This window comes from Chiloscyllium punctatum, chromosome 1 (genome assembly GCF_047496795.1).
Source record: "Chiloscyllium punctatum isolate Juve2018m chromosome 1, sChiPun1.3, whole genome shotgun sequence".
Classification (NCBI taxonomy): domain Eukaryota; kingdom Metazoa; phylum Chordata; class Chondrichthyes; order Orectolobiformes; family Hemiscylliidae; genus Chiloscyllium; species Chiloscyllium punctatum.
Window position 1 is genome coordinate 97428252 of NC_092739.1, and position 16502 is coordinate 97444753.

Consider the following 16502-nt stretch of genomic DNA (forward strand, 5'->3'; position numbering starts at 1 on the left):
ACTATAAGATAGTTAAAAAATGATTACTAAATAAAAGTTGCATAAAAGATCCACGCTAATAGACATTCCAATTAAAATAGAAAAACATTATCCTCTACATGGCTAATGTCAAAATGAAGCTCATGTGGCGGTTTCTTGCTTTTTGAACCATCACCATTTCAAGTACAGTGACATCCATTCAAGTAAGGCATCCTAAAATGTGAGATCTTGGAGACCAAATCCAAGTATTCTCTTCACCTACTCCAAGCCATCAAATTTGCCTTCAGGAATGTGTCTACTTGTTATCAATGTAGATGATCTTAATCCTCTTCCGATCAAGTGGCATGCAATGCCACAAACTCAATAGGAGTTAACTTTAAATGCTTCTAGTCAAAATACTTTCCCACATTGTACATTCTGTCCAACTCCTTCTTAGTTGTATCATCTTTATTACAGCCAAGCATGACATGCACGTGATGACAACCAGAGCTGAGCGGGAGCGAACAGAGAGCAGCCTGGGAGGATGAGTTTCTAATTCGGAGGAGGAGAAACTGAAAAAAGTGACACAACAGGGTTGTGATTTGATGGGCTAAATAAAGGTCTAAAATTTTGAATGTGTTAAATTGAATCGTTAATTTATTGGCTACAACTTGCATAAGCAGAGATACAAACAGTTTAAAAATTAACAAACCAAATTCAAAACTAAAATAAAAGGATGGAACGTCAGGTGATATGTTGTTTCTGCACGACGTGGCAGCTGGTGGACTTCACTGTGGCTCCCAGTGACCATGTCTGCAGTAAATGTAGGGCACTGGAAGAATTCTGGCTCAGAGTCAGAGCTTCAAACATTGCAACACATCAGGGAGGGAGAAAGTTATCTGAATGCTGTATTTCAGAAGGCAGTCATACCCCCTAGTCTAACTCTAATTCAGCCACTGGTCAGGGACAGGAGGGTGTGGCTGCGAGTAAGGCAGGTTGAGGGATCCAGGAAATAGGAGTTGCAGGAGCCTGAACCCCTGTCCAACCAGTTCAAGGATTTTGCTGCCTGCGGATGGGAATGGGGACTGCAGGGAGGATAAGCCGACTAACTGCAGCACCGTGGTACAGGAAGCCATTCAAGTGGGAGACGGAACAAAAGTGTTGTATTGGGGACGGTATAGTTAGAGGCACAGACACTGTTCTGTGACCAGAATAGAGAGTTCCAAAAGGTTGTGTTGCCTGCCTGGTGCTCAGATTCAGGATTTCTCTTACTGGGTCAATGGAAAGATTCTTGGTAGTGTGGATATGCAGAGGGATCTTGGAGTCCATGTACATACATCCCTGAAAGTTGCCACCCTGGTTGATAGTGTTGTTAAGGAGGCACACGGTGTGTTGGTTTTTACTGGTAGAAGGAGCGAGTTCTGGAGCGGTTATGTCATGCCGCAACTACACAAAACACTAGTCCGGCTGCACTTGTAATATTGTACACACTTCTCATAGTCCCATTACAGGAAGGATGTGGAAACATTGAAAAAGGTCCAGAGATTTACCAGGATGTTGGCTGTACTGGAGGGAAGGTCTTAGGAGGAAAGGCGGAGAGACTTGGGACTCTTCTCATTGGAAAGAAGGAGGCTAAGTGGGGACTTGATAAGAGACATACAAGATGATCAGAGGATCAGATAGGGTAGACAGTGAAAGTCTTTTTCCTAGGATGGCGACGTCAGCTTGTACGAGGGGGCATAACTACAAATTGAGGGGTGATAGATTTAAGACAGATGTCAGAGGCACATTCTTTACGCAGAGAGTGGTAAGGGCGTGGAATGCCTTACCTGCCAATGTAGTTAACTCAGCCACATTAGGGAGATTTAAACAATCCTTGGATAAGCACATGGTGGAGGGGGATGGGCTTCGATTAGTTCACAGGTCAGCACAAGATCGATGGCTGAAGGGCCTGTTCTGCACTGTACTGTTCCATATTCTAAGAATTCATGGGACATTGGCACCAGCACTGTGGAAGGAGGGACGGTCTTCATCTGAACCGCAATAAGACCAGGAGTCCTAGCAAATCGCATAACTAGGACTGTAAACATAGCTTTAAACAAAATGGGGGGGCGGGGGGGTGTCGGAGTTCAGTTATAGAGGGAATTAGAAAAACAGTTAAAAAAAAGGAGAAGGAGATAAGAGTGCAGAACTCAGGAGAGGTAATTAAAATCTGCAGCACAGACACAAATAGGGTGTATAAAAAGGGTTAACGATCGAACTTCAACCACGCTGGACAAATGAATGACAATGAGAAGAGGGACAGTGAATACAGGGCTGCAGGTATTATATCTAAATGCACATAGGTAAGGTAAATCAGCTCTTGGAGCTCATGGAGACATGGTTGCAAGGGGATCAGGACTGGGAGAAACAGAGGGGGGTCAGATGGTATAGAAATCTGTGGGGGTAGAATTGAGAAACCACAGAAGGTTATTTTTTAATAAATCATAATTTGGAGTCAGGAGCTGGGGCACAAAATACACCAGGAGATAGAAAAGAGGTGTAGGAAATGCAAAGTTATAGTGATCATGGGGGATTTCAATATGCAGGTGGACTAAAAAAAAAATCAGGTGGGTTGTGGATGGAGAGAGATAGTGTTTTAGGTTACTTTTATTCACTTACCAGCTCGCTATATTAATTCATAACCCTTTGCTAACCTGTTGTTATTTACTATAACACGGTTTTCATTCATAAAATAGTTTTGTAATATATTTTACGATCAAAAGACAGACAAAATTAACACAACCCTTCCTTACTAAAACAACCCTTTCAACCATTACTGCTTTTTCACACCTTTAATTCTTACCAGCCTTCACTACAAGCAGTATTTAGGCCTAGCCACCTCTGATCAGGTGTCAATATTGTAAACAATACCATCCCAATCAAGCCTTCACAAAACATTTTAATATTAAAGTCAGCCCTGACCAACTGTCTCCCAGAACTAACCAGATTACAGAACACCAGTTTTTCCAATTAATATGTACAGAGGAACTTCGATTATCCAAATGATGTGGCCGGGGAGTATTTCGTTCAGTTAATCGAATGCTGGATAACAGTTTCAGAGCAGAGCATTGGAACCTTGCGATCGTCCCGGATTATCAGATAGTTGGATAATCAAGGTTCCTCTGTACTGGTTAAATACCTTTTAACTGGGCCATATCCCTTTAAGAAAAAAGGTCAAAACAGCGCTTAAGTGAATTTGCATGAATGAAAACTCACACCAGCAAACAAATCTCACAACCCAGCTGCAGTCACCAGTTTAATATCCTTCACTCAAGTACAGGTATAATTTCTAACTTGGAGCATATAGGTTTAGTATTTTCACTAACATTTACTAATTAAAAGGCAAAAGGATAACACCTCAATTACGCAAGCAGATAGGATTAAGAGTGTCTGTTCTATCAGGAGCAGCCGCCAACATTCAGCACATATTTTAACACATCTCCTGTCTTCCAGGACAGTAGCCCCTCAAACATTTGTGTACTATGGATAAAACAATGTCATACCATAGTCATGGACTTTTAATATATGTCACAACTGTGTACAAAAATGATTTAGAGATACCGGTGTTGGACTGGGGTGTACAAAGTTAAAAATCACAACACAATTATAGTCCAATAGGTCTATTTGGAAACATACTAGCTTTCGGAGCGCCACTCCTTCATCAGGCCCGAAAGTGAGTGTGCTTCCAATTAAACCTGTTGGACTATAACCTGGTGTTGTGTGATTTTTAACTGTGTACAAAAATGCTAGCGTAAGAACTGTATTTTGGGATTCTCTAACTTGTGTTACTTGCAGTTTCTGATTAAAGAGATTTTTTTTTGCCACTAATTTTGGTTGTTATTTGAACACAATCCCACAATTGCAAGAAAAGGAATTGTGAAATGGCTATGAGATGGCTTTTTGGAGCAATTAGTGGTGGAGCCCATTTGGGAACAGGCAATACTGGATTTTGTGTTGTGCAACAAGGCAGACTTGATATGGGAGCCCAAGGTGAAGGAACCCTTAGAAGGGAACGATCATTATTTACTTTGTAATTTAAGAGGGAAAAGACAGAATCACAAGTAACCATATTAAAGCTGAATAAAAGTAACTGAGGCACAAGGGAGAAGCTGAGCAGGAAAGACAGTGGAACAGCAATGGCAGGAGTTGTTGGGAGCAATTCAGGAGACAGAGATTCATCCCTAGGAAAAAGCAGCATGGCACAAGGAGGATGAAGCAACGACAGCTGACGAGGGAAGTCAGGGATAGCATAAAAACAAAAAAAGAGAAAGCATGTAATATGGTGAAGGGCAGTGGGAAACCAGAGGTTTGGGAAACTTATAAACAAAAGGCAATCAAAAAAAAGGGAGAAGGTTAAATGAGGGTAAGCTAGCCAGTAACATATCTCTAGAAATTCTTAGTCTTCCTTAATATAAAGAGCAAAAGAGAGGCAAAAGTGGAAAATGATGCTGCAAAGACAGCAGTGAGGGAAAAGGAAATGGCTGACAGTCTGATTAAGACTGTGTCAGTCTTCACGGTGGAAGACAAGTAATGAATGTCACATCAGGGACAAGGGGAAATGTTTTTTGTCTTGCAGGCAGTATGAGACTATCTAATAATACTCTATAAATGCTGCAGTTTGGAGGAATACCCTAATCATACGTTAGATCATTTCTCAAACAATCACTTTAGGTTGTTTTTAGGTGGCAAGTGACTGTGGGGGAGTGGCAGGGGTGGGGTTTGCATGGATAACTGACTAATGTAAAACCATGTATAAAGGGTGGACAATTCCTTTGTTCAGGGACCCTCGCTTGACATGCTCCGCAAGCATCGTGATGAGTGTCAAGTGATCCTCCAAAAGCTTGTACTTGCTGAAATAAACTGTGGCTGTTCACAGAAGTTGGCGTATTGCAGTTGCATCAATTATATAAGAAGCTCAAGAAGGGAACCTAATAAGAGTGGGATTCCAACATATATGGAGCTTCTAGGCAGATTGAGTAAGTAATCGCCTGCGTGGCATTAATGTGAGATGGATGGGCCACTAGGGAAGATTTACCTTGATCTCTCTCACTAAAATATCACTGTCAACTCCTCTTTCCCCTCGGATTCTGTACTAATAGAATCGGAGATAAATTACACATTTGTAAACCAACGAGTTGGTCCCAGGGAGGTCAGAGCCTGTATAATGGGGTTTGAGGCCCCAGAACATTGTACATAAGGAAAAGGATAACTACTGCTTTTTTCCCCCCAATATCCTGCCTTAGATTAAGAAGTGAAATCCCCCACGTGAAGGTTGAGAGTAGTCAGCCTTTTCTCGTTGGAACAGCGAAGGATGAGGGGTGACTTGATAGAGGTTTAAAAGATGATCAGAGGAATAGATAGAGTAGACAGTCAGAAACTTTTCCCCCGGGTACAGAGTGTTACAAGGGGACATAAATTTAAGGTGAAGGGTGGAAGGTATAGGGGAGATGTCAGGGGTGGGTTCTTTACCCAGAGAGTGGTGGGGGCATGGAATGCACTGCCTGTGGGAGTGGTAGAGTCAGAATCATTGGCGACCTTTAAGCGGCATTTGGATAGGTACATGGATGGGTGCTTAATCTAGGATAGAAGTTCAGCACAACATCGTGGGCTGAAGGGCCTGTTCTGTGCTGTATTGTTCTATGACCCTGAAGTAGGTGTGGAGACTGAGGACATTAAACTAGTATATGGAAATGTGTTAGAAAGTTGAGACTTAAAAACCAAAAAAAAAGGGGGGCTGACGTCGAATGTCAGAACACCTTTGCATCGGTTACGCTGGGATGATTCCCAAAATTAGGAACAGTTTGGGGCCTGTCAGGATGTTTAAGTAAAAAAGTTGGGAAATGAAGTTTAGCCGATCGGAAGAACTTGGGACATAAACTTTTAAAAGCAGAGAAGGCAATTTGGAAACGTAATATGGGGACTAAATGGAAAACTCTAATACCCGTGTGGAGAAAGACTGCTGACAAATAAATCTAAACAGGCCAGCTGGGAGAATAAGGCACATGTAAGAGGGAGTAGAGTGTATAATCATGAGGGAAACGCTAAGTCTCGGGAGGTGTTGAAGAGTCAGTGCGAGGATTATTATACGAGTAGTGTTATGACACAGGACAAGCCTTCCTAATTTATAACCAGCAACAAAATTATTTATCCCGGACAGTAATATGTAAAAAGTTTCTGGGGCGAAGAGCTATTTAAAGAAAAAAAATTAACTATTTACAAATTCAGGGCAGCACAGTGGCTAGCACTGCTGCCTCTCTGCACCAGGGTCCCAGGTTCGATTCCAGCCTCGGGTGACCTCCGGGTGCTCTGGTTTCCTCCCACAGTCCAAATATGTGCAGGTCAGGTGATTGGCCATGCTAAATTACCCATAGTGTTAGGTGCATTAGTCTGAGGGAAATGGGTCTGGGTGGGTTACTCGGAGGTTCGGTGTGGACTGGTTGGGCTGAAGGGCCTGTTTCCACATTGTAGGGGAATCAATCAATCAATTCCTTCCTCTAACCTATCTTTTACCTTCCCCTCTATAATACTAGTCCCATTACGATTTACAGGAAAATTCAAATTTTAAAACTAGCCAGCGGTCATATCTTCTCTTTATCTTGGTCGGTAGATTGGCTCTCTAGGTCATTGTTGAGGTTTTTCTCTGTGCAAACTCCTTCTCTAGTCAGGTACCTCTCAGAATTCTAAGAGTCTACATCTGTTGGTCAGGTGGCAGTTCTCCTCCCAACTGTTGAATTTTCCCTAGTCGTATACCCCATAGCATCAGATTGTGTCATTGGCTTTTAAGACTGTCAATATACTTAATTCAAACTTGAACGGAATTTGGTATTTTTGGGGGTATAATTTAAACTGATTGGTCTAATTCGAATCAGTTTTGTCATTTCCAAGCAACCAGCTACTCCAGTAGCTGGAGGAAGTGTCTTATTGAGAACACTTGGTGCTAGCTTTTACTCTTAAAAAGGTATAGAAAACCCACATCTTCATAGCAGTACAGAAAAACTAAGGAGAGGCAAAATAAGAAATCAGGGTTGAAACGCCAAGCCTGATCATCAGATGGGAATAAAGTGGGGGATACCTCCTGAGGCATTATGTTCAATAATGCTTCAAAATCATGATACAGATGACCAGTTATGGTCACAACACAGATATCTGATCTCCTCAGGGACACCTATTCAGAAGTCAATATGTCCAAAATCTTCTCAAAGCTATCCTCCTCCCGAAGCAACTGGCTATAATCAAATGTGCTGCTCATGTAATCGACAATACGGACAACAGCACTGGCAACATCAGAGCTGATCAAGCTGCCAAAGACGTGGCAACAACTCAATTCTATTGCGCCCTCTATGAGCTGGCAAGCACTAATTCGATCACCTGCCTCAAACAACTGGCATACCAGACATTTTCACTGTGCAGTGTTAATAGAGGGACACCCCTGACCCAGAGAAACAAATATGGAAGACACATTCACATTCTGCGTCAAAAGGTCTCTGGATCACTCCAGTTGGCCAAGTGTGTATACCGGTGTGTATATTTGTTACCAATGCTTATTGACTGTTCATACTGATACGCACCTTGGCAAGGAGGGAATGAGAGAAGAAATGCAAAGATGCTTTCAGCAGCTAACTGTCTGAAGTTTCTTCGTTCACAGGTAAAGCATGCCTTCAGAACACTGCCCATCCCCCTCACCCACAACCTGATCCAAGTCGCTCTCCATTTGACCAGCCCCTGGAAAATGTTACCCATTGCATACTCAGCGCCAAGTCACATTCCTGGGAACCTTGTTCATCGCTTCTATAGACAATTGACCCCGAAAAGTATCGCAGCCATTCTGGCAGCAACCCCTGCTCTCCCAGCACTGTCTGCCCAAAGTAGGGGGAGACAATGGATTCAATCAGCTTTCCAGTCAGGAGTACAAAAAGTAATGAAGCTAACAACAGTGAAGAGGACGCCTGTATCTATGCTTTGTCAGTGCCCTTCCAATGGATATTAAACCACATGAGCTTTACCTTCTCTTTCAACCATTTATGGGATAAGGTTCACTCATCAAGTTAATATCAAAAGAGCCAGTTCGCTTTGTTACGTTTGGCAGCAGAGGTAAAGAATGCATTAAACAGCATTTGATTTGATCCCGAAAATTGTCAAGACTCTCCGGTTGGAATTTGCAAAGGCAAACACAAAGATGGTCAGAAGCATTGATGGCTACACCTAACTCCACAAATATGCACCCTGCCTTAGGAGGGCACTTCATTGCACGGGACCCCTATGACCTTGCAGGAACAGCACTGATCCGTGCATCCGCAAAGGCCTGGGCTCCCTATCCACAGTACATGACAAAAAAACTGACCCCCGCCATTCCACACACTGTGTTCACCTACTCTGCTACTGCACATCATGCTCAGATGTGCTGGTATCCTCCACCTGAAGCATCTGTGCAAGGATGGGAGTCTCGTTAGTTTTGTTAAGTATTTAACTGCCCTTATCAAAGAATTCACATTTCTCTGTGGAGTGACGTGCAAGGACAGACTGGATTTTATTTTCAGGTTGGAGTTTATGGAGGGAGATTTTGGATAACTGGCTTGTTTGCACGAAATTTGGGAAGGTGGAGTGATCACTAAGGACTGTGGATTTACAAACTTTACTGGTGAACTTTATTTTCACATGGGAGGATCCTACCTACTACATGGACTAATAATTCTTGTTATAATCATTGCATGTTGTGTGCCAATAAGTTGCTTAAATACTGGCTGTCAGATTCTTACAAATAAACTGGTAGCGCCTTTCTTAGCCCCCATTTAGTTGATTATCATGGAATGATAAGGACGGAATGAGATGTTAAAAGGTCTATTTGTTCTGCGGACATGTAATAAATTGGATGTCCAGTAAAAAAAAAAGGGGGGTCTGTCTTGTCTTGCAGGCAGTATGTGACTCTGTAAATGCTGCAGTTTGAGGAATAACCTAACCACACACAGTTTTTGGGTGGCATATGACTACAGGGAGTGGCAGGGAGAGATGCCTTGCATGCATGGCTGATTGTGATGTAAAACCCTGTACAAAGGGGAGGACAGATCCCTTGTTCAAGCAGCCTCACTTGACACACTCTGCAAGCATCATGAAGTGTTAAGTGATCCTCCAAAAGCTTGTACTTGCTGAAATAAACCATGGCTGTTCACAGAATTTGGCATATTGCAGTTGCATCAAGCGTATAAAGAATCTCAAGAAGGGAACCTAAAATGGGCAGAGTTTGATAGCCACCACCAATGAGCAGGTGCTAGGAAAATCTAATGGTGTGAAGCTGGACAAATCACTTGGACTAGATGAACTAACCCCATAATTCTAAGAGAGATAGCTGAAGAGATAGTGAAGGCATTAGTGGCGATCTTGCAGGAATTGCTTCAAATCAAGAAGGGTCCCAGAGGACTTGAAAATCACTATGTGACAACCCCGTTTAAAAAAAAGGAAGGCAAAACACTGCAAATTACAGACTGATTAGTCTAACCTCAATCTTGGGTAAGATTCTAGAATATATTGTGAAAGATGAGATTTCTGAATACTTCCAAGTACGTGGTAAACAGGGCAAAGTCAGCATGGTTTCATCAAGGAGGCTATGTCTGGCAAATCTTCTAGAATTCTTTGAGGAAGTAACAAGTAGGTTAGACCAAGGACAGCCAATGGATGTTATCTACCTGTACTTCAAAGTGGCCTTCGATAAGGCGCCACTGGGTAAGGCAAGGTGCTAGCATGGATAGAAGACTGGCGGTCCAGCAGAAAGCAAGAGTGGGAAATAAAGGATCCTTGTCAGGATGGCAGCCGGTGACAAGTGGTGTTCTGCAAGGCTCAGCTTTGGGACAACTTTTCACTTTATACATTAGCGGTCTAGATGAAGGAACTGAGAGTATTCTGGGTAAGTTTGCAGATGAAACAAAGGCAGATAGAGGGACAGGTTTCCTGGAAGAGGTAGAGAAGCTGCAAAGGGATTGGGACAGATTAGGACAGTGAACAAAAGAAGTGACAGATGGAGTACAAGTGAGCAAGTGTGAGGTCATGCACTTTGGTAGTAAGAATAGAACATAGAAAAATACAGCGCAGTACAGGCCCTTCAGCCCTCAATGTTGCGCCGAACGAAGCCTACCTAACCTACACTAGCCCAATACCCTCCATATGCTTGTCCAATGCCCGCTTAAATGACCATAAAGAGGGAGAGTCCACCACTGCTACTGGCAGGGCATTCCATGAACTCTCAACCCGCTGAGTAAAAAATCTACCCCTAACATCTGTCCTATACCTACCATCCCTTAATTTAAAGCTGTGTCCCCTAGTAACAGCTGACTCCATACACAGAAAAAGGTTCTCACTGTCAACCCTATCTAAACCCCTAATCATCTTGTACACCTCTATCAAATCTCCCCTAAACCTTCTTTTCTCCAATGAGAACAGCCCCAAATGCCTCAGCCTTTCCTCATACGATCTTCCTACTATGCCAAGCAACATCCTGGTAAACCTCCTCTGCACTCATTCCAATGCCTCCACATCCTTCCTGTAGTATGGCGACCAAAACTGCACACAATACTCCAGATAAAGGGTAGGCATGGAGGCATGGACTATTTTCTAAAGGGGGAGAAAATTAAGCAGTCTGCAGTGCAAAGAGATTTGGGAGTTCTAGTCCAGGACTGTGTCAAAGTAAACTGGCAGGTTGAGTTAGGAAGGCAAATGCAATGATGGCATTTATTTTGAGAGGACTCGAATATAAAAGCAGAACGTACTCCTGAGACTCTAAAAGAGAGCGAGCATACTTGTAGAATTACATTTCATTTTGCTCAAAAACTGCACGAATGCAAGGAAGATTTTGTAAATCCCTTTTCTTGTAGGAGAATCAGTGAACATTGAGGCACAGACAGCCTCACACAGAGCACCTCATACATTCAACGCATTATCTGAGCTGACATGACACCTATTGTTCAAGTTCACTTGAGAAAAACAAAAGTTTGGGATTGATGTATGAAAGAACTGAATCTAACATGGCCATTCTAAAAGAGGAGACTTAAACAATCCAAGTCTTTTTCAATATATCATTTCAGTTGCATCACACTAAAATTATGCTATAAAATTCTGTGTTCACAACCACCTGAAGGAGCAGTGCTCCAAAAGCTAGTGCTTCCAAATAAACTTGATGGACTATAACCTGGTGTTGTGAGATTTTTAATTTTCTATAAGCAACTGAAAGGTTGAAGTCTGAGGTGATTAATTTCCAGCTGTCTTGATACACAGATGAATGGAATATAATTCAGTAACTACATAAAATGATGTCTACCCAGGGATGTTACAGGGTCAGAATATTACAAAGCTGTTGCTTAGTGAAATTAGTTAATCAAGAAGTCAAAACAACTAAGCAATGAAGTAACCCAGGGATCCAGCAGTGTGTGCATTCACTTGTGACTGTACAACATTGCATGTGGTATAATCAGCAAAAAAGCACTGGGATGGAAATACAAGAGTTATATTAATGAAACAAAGCAGTCCAGATTAAGGCAATAAATTCACCACTGCTGCAAATAGTGGTTTTTCTGAGGAACACTCAAGATGACAGAGTACATTACCGGTCCTCAGATGCTGCCGGAACTGCTGTGCTTTTCCAGCACCACTAATCTAGAATCTGGTTTCCAGCATCTGCAGTCATGTTTTTACCTACATGAGCTCTGTGCCAAGAGCAACAAAATCTTCAGGGACTAGTCCAGCAAAAGGCATCGAGAATTTAAGCTTACGGGACAGACAACATACATCCCAACACAGCAACAGAAAATTGAGCCTACAAAAGCAATCCACATATTGATACACAGGCATTCAAGAGAATACACCATCAGTAGAAAACACTCTCAAAGCTGGAAAACCAATTAAGCATGAAGCTTTTCAAATTGAGCAGCTCCTAAAGCCTGGCTGAAACTACCCACTTGTCTTTATAGATAAAAGCAGAAATCACTTGGAAAGCTCAGTAGGTCTGACAGCAACTGGTGAGAAACTGGAGTTAACTTTTTGGGTCAGGTAAGCGTTCCTCAGACGTTTTTGAGCTTTTCCAGCAATTTCTATTTTCGCCTCTGATTTATAGCAACCACACAGTCAGTTTTCATTTATATTTACAGTTCTATTGTGAAGAAAGTGCTGAAACTAATATTCAAATTGACTTAATAATTCATTTGCCTTCTTAAAAATACTTATGATTCTAAAATAATTAAACCAGATAAATTTTAAAAATACACCAGAAACAAAGAATATACTTCACCTTTCAAGTCAAAAGATGGATTGCCATTGATATCTTCATTCATTAGATCAGCCTATATTAGAAACAAAAACACAAATCAATAATTGCTCAAAAGAAATGATGATTTAGAAGGAAGATCAAAACTATGAAATACCTACCATATCATTAAAAGATGGAATAATGGCAACTGGTTCTGTTCCTAATTCCGCATCCCAGTCTTCTGTCATATTGAGATAGCTTACTTATCCACAAATACGCTAAAAAATTTCAAAAAGTGAAGAATTATTCTTTGAAAACAAAACATACAGTTCAGAAGACAATTACAAAATGGTGACTCAACCACAGCCTGCTAATTCAAACTCATTGCCAGTTCCCTGAACCTTCTGATTATTTTCAAGTAGTCATCCCATTCTTAAGTGACAGCCACTCTAATGACCAATTGCTGTAAGTCAGAAGTCACAACAGGTTTATTTAAAGTCCCGCTGCTGTCAGGTAAAGGTCCTGATTTTGTCCACCCCACTCCAACACCAGCATCTCCACATTGCAATTGCAGTAAAGCACTCCAAATGCTAAACACCCTCTACTTTCTGCTTCCAATAACAATCCTGAATGTGTTAATTTATTTCTATATATTTGTCAAGTTACAAACCACTTTCAGGTCACACCCTTAATGCATAAACAAGCATGATACAATTTTTAAACTTCTCCACTGAATTTCTAGCTAAAAATCAGGATTGAAGGAGGGCAACCGGACCCAAAAACATTGACTTTGCTTTCTCTCCACAGATATTGCCAGACCAGTTACTCCAGCTATTTCTGTTTCAATTTCATACTCAGTCACATTATACTTCATTTCCAGACCCTTGCCCACTCACTTCATCTATCCATATCCCTTTGTAGGCTCTTTATGTATTCTTCACAACTCAAAATTCCAACCTAGTCACCAGGCCCATGCAGCCAGAAAGTAAAAATCAACAGGAATGCTGGTCAGGATCAGTATAATACACCAAGCAAGTATAAGCATGGCAAGGGCAGTGCAATAATGTAAGGCACAGTTATGACAAATAGAAGAAAAACTAAATTTAAGTCTAAGACACTCTAGCACAAAACAATCAATTAGAATAGATGTTTATAATATTAACAACCAACCATTGCTCTTTACCACCACATGCAGGAAGTGCTTTCCTGTGCAGAAACTGAAGCTCCACAATCAGCTGGGAAAGCTGTGCACATCCCGGAGGCTCAGAATTGTGAATAGCATGTTCAAAAGGGAAAGAAATGATACACCATGGTTTAATAGCGTAGAGGGAAAGAAGGAAGTGAGGCAGGGGAGGGGAGATCACATGTTTGCCATGTGATACAAGCGAAATAGATAGACTGTGCACAAAGTTCCCCAGGAGCCCTGCTCACAAATTGGTTTTCCTATATGGAAGGTGAAGAGGGTGTTTATTTCTCATCTTTCCCCCCTCAAATTTACTGACATGGTCACTGGACAGATCAGCGCTTACAGCCTCTTCGTATTGCCCTCTAGAAGTTGGTGGTTAGCCACCTTCTTGAACACCTGCAGTCCAGTTATTGGAGTAGACCTATAATACAATCAGAGAAGGACTTCTAGAATTTTGACCTAACAACATTGAAGGAATAGCAATATAGTACAAATTCAGAATACTGAATGCATTGGATGGACACATGAACATAGTGGTGTTACCTATGTATCTGCTGCCCTTATCCTTTTAGGTACAAGTGGTCATGGATTTGAAAAGTGCTGTCTGAGAATCGTTGGCAAATTTCTGCAGTCTCTCTCAAAGGGTACACTGCTGCTACTACTGAGCATCCGTGGAGAAGGGAGTGGATGCATTGCCCAGTGAGATGATATTGAACTACAAGTGTTGTTGGAGCTGCACTCATCCAGGCGAGTGGGGAGAACTCCAGCACACTCCTGACTTGTGCCCTGGAGACGGTGAACAAGCTTTAAAGAAAGTCAGCAGGCAAAACACTTGTGCAGGAATGCTAACCTCTGTCCTACTCTTGTAGGAAGTTAAAAACCAAACGACACCAAGTTAGAGTCCAACAGGTTTATTTGGAAACCCTATGTTTCAGAGCATTGCTCCTTCAGGTAGCTGTGCAACAGAATCATAAGACAATTTCTAGCAAAATATTAGTGTCATGCAACTCAAATGATACACTGAACTAACCTAGATTGCTGTTAAGTCTTTCATGAAACTAGTGCTTCTAAATAAACCTGTTGAACTATAACCTGGCATTGAGAGATTTTTAAACTTTGTCCACCCCAGTCCAACATTGGCTCTGCCACATCATGGTTACTCTTGTAGCCAGTTTATGGTTAAATGCAATCAGGGCGTTGATAGTGGAGGCATTCAGTGATTATAATACCACTGAATATCAACGGCAGTGGGTGGATCATCTTTTACTGGAGATCATCATTGTCTAACATGTCTGGTGAGATCTTTTTGGATTTGAAAATGGACTGCTTCATATCTGAAGTTGTGAATGGTGTTGACCATTGATGATGAGCAAAGTGAATATCCCCACTTCTGACTTTATGATGGAAGGAAGGACATTAAATGAAAGAGCTGAAGATGGTTGGGCAGACAATATCCTGCAGAACTCCTGTAGAGATATCCTGGAGATGACAGAATGGACCTCCAACAACTTATGTGCCAGGCTTGGCTCCAGAGATCCTGACCTATTCTTATTGATTCCATTTTTGCTAGGGCTCCTTGATGCCATACTTGGTCATATGCAACCTTAATGTCAAGGGCCATCACTCACCTCACCTGTGGAAGTGAGCTCCTTTGTTTAGGTTTTAACCAAGGCTGGAATGAGATCAGGAACTGAATGGACCAAGTGGAACCGAAACTGGATGTCACACACAGGTGTCATAGCACTGTTGATGGTATCTTCCACCACTTTACTGATGATCAAAAGTAGACTGAGGCAGTAATTGGCCAGTTTGGATTGGTCATGCTATTTAAGCAAAGGACATATCTTATCAATTTTCTACATGGTCAGGTAGATGCCAGCTTTGTGGCTATACTGGAACAGCTTGGCTAAAGGTGCCATAAAAATTCTGGAGCATAACTCTTCAGTACTATGACTGAAACCTTGTCAGAACCCATAGCCTTTGCACTATCCAGTATCTTCAACAATTTTTGATATCACATGGAGTGAAAGAAACTAGCTGAAAACTGATATGGGTGATATTGGCGACTATTGGAGGAGGATGAGATTGATAATCCACTCAACACTTACGGGTGAAGATTGCTGCAAATACTTCAGTCTTATCTTTTACAATGATGTGCTGGGTACTTCCAACACTGAGGATAGAATACTTACAGCATCACATCCTTCAGTGAGTAGTTTGATTGTCCACCACCATTCACAGCTGAATGTGGCAGGATTGCTCAAGTCTGACCCATTGGTTGCAGATCCAGTCAAAGTGTCTCAAAACAAAAAGGTAGAACAGAAACATCGAGAACAACCTGGATGACAAAGATAGACTTTAAGAAATGTTGTTATCTAATGGTGGTAGAAAATACTGTTAAGAACCAAAGAGAAATACAGAAAATACAGGGCAGCTCAGTGGTTAGCACTGCTGCCTCAGTGCCAGGGTCCCTGGTTCAATTCCAGCCTTGGGCAACTGTCCTTGTGGAGTGTGCTCATTCTCCCAGTGTCTGCGTAGGTTTCCTCCGGGTGCTCTGGTTTCCTCCCATAGTCCAAAGACGTGCAGATCAGGTGAATTGGCCATGCTAAATTGCCCACAGTGTTAGGTGCATTAGTCAGAGGGAAATGGGTCTGGGTGGGTTACTCTTCGGGAGGGACAGTGTGGACTTGCTGGGCCAAAGGGCCTGTTTCCACATTGGAGGGAATCTAATCTAACCTAATCACAAAGTTCAGAAGAAATGAAAAAAATTCAAAGCAGCTAAGAGGTAAGACTGGCAGCCAATATTAAATAAAGTAGTGTCCCAAAGTCTTTAGGCATATAAATGGAAAGAGTAGCATTCAGGAATAGAACTAATTAAAGACTAGAAAAGGAATTTACACCATGCAGCAGCTGGCATAGCTCAATAGTTAAATGAATCCTTTGCAGCTTTACTTTGGTTAAAAACAAAAGGAGGAGATGTTATCCTGGCTATGGTAACAGTGGAGGAAACTCTTCCACTAGAAGGGTTCAAAATAAAATGTCAAAATAGTCTGGGCTAGACTGTTGGCACATAAAGCTGATGAGGTA

At 41.9% G+C, this 16502-nt stretch overlaps 1 protein-coding gene across 12 annotated transcripts in view; it reads right to left on the minus strand.

Annotated features, from left to right (window-relative positions):
• Positions 1–16502, minus strand: part of ddx4 (DEAD (Asp-Glu-Ala-Asp) box polypeptide 4) — a 132365-nt gene that overhangs the window by 76947 nt on the left and 38916 nt on the right. For 7 of the 12 annotated variants that reach the window (XM_072571502.1, XM_072571485.1, XM_072571519.1 and 4 more), the window contains 2 exons: positions 12409–12507; positions 12272–12323 (listed from right to left, as the gene is read on the minus strand). In XM_072571502.1, the coding sequence (XP_072427603.1) occupies positions 12272–12323; positions 12409–12477 (121 nt within the window). In that variant the 5' untranslated portion in view covers positions 12478–12507. The other 5 variants (XM_072571435.1, XM_072571424.1, XM_072571445.1 and 2 more) reach the window with 5 other exon arrangements.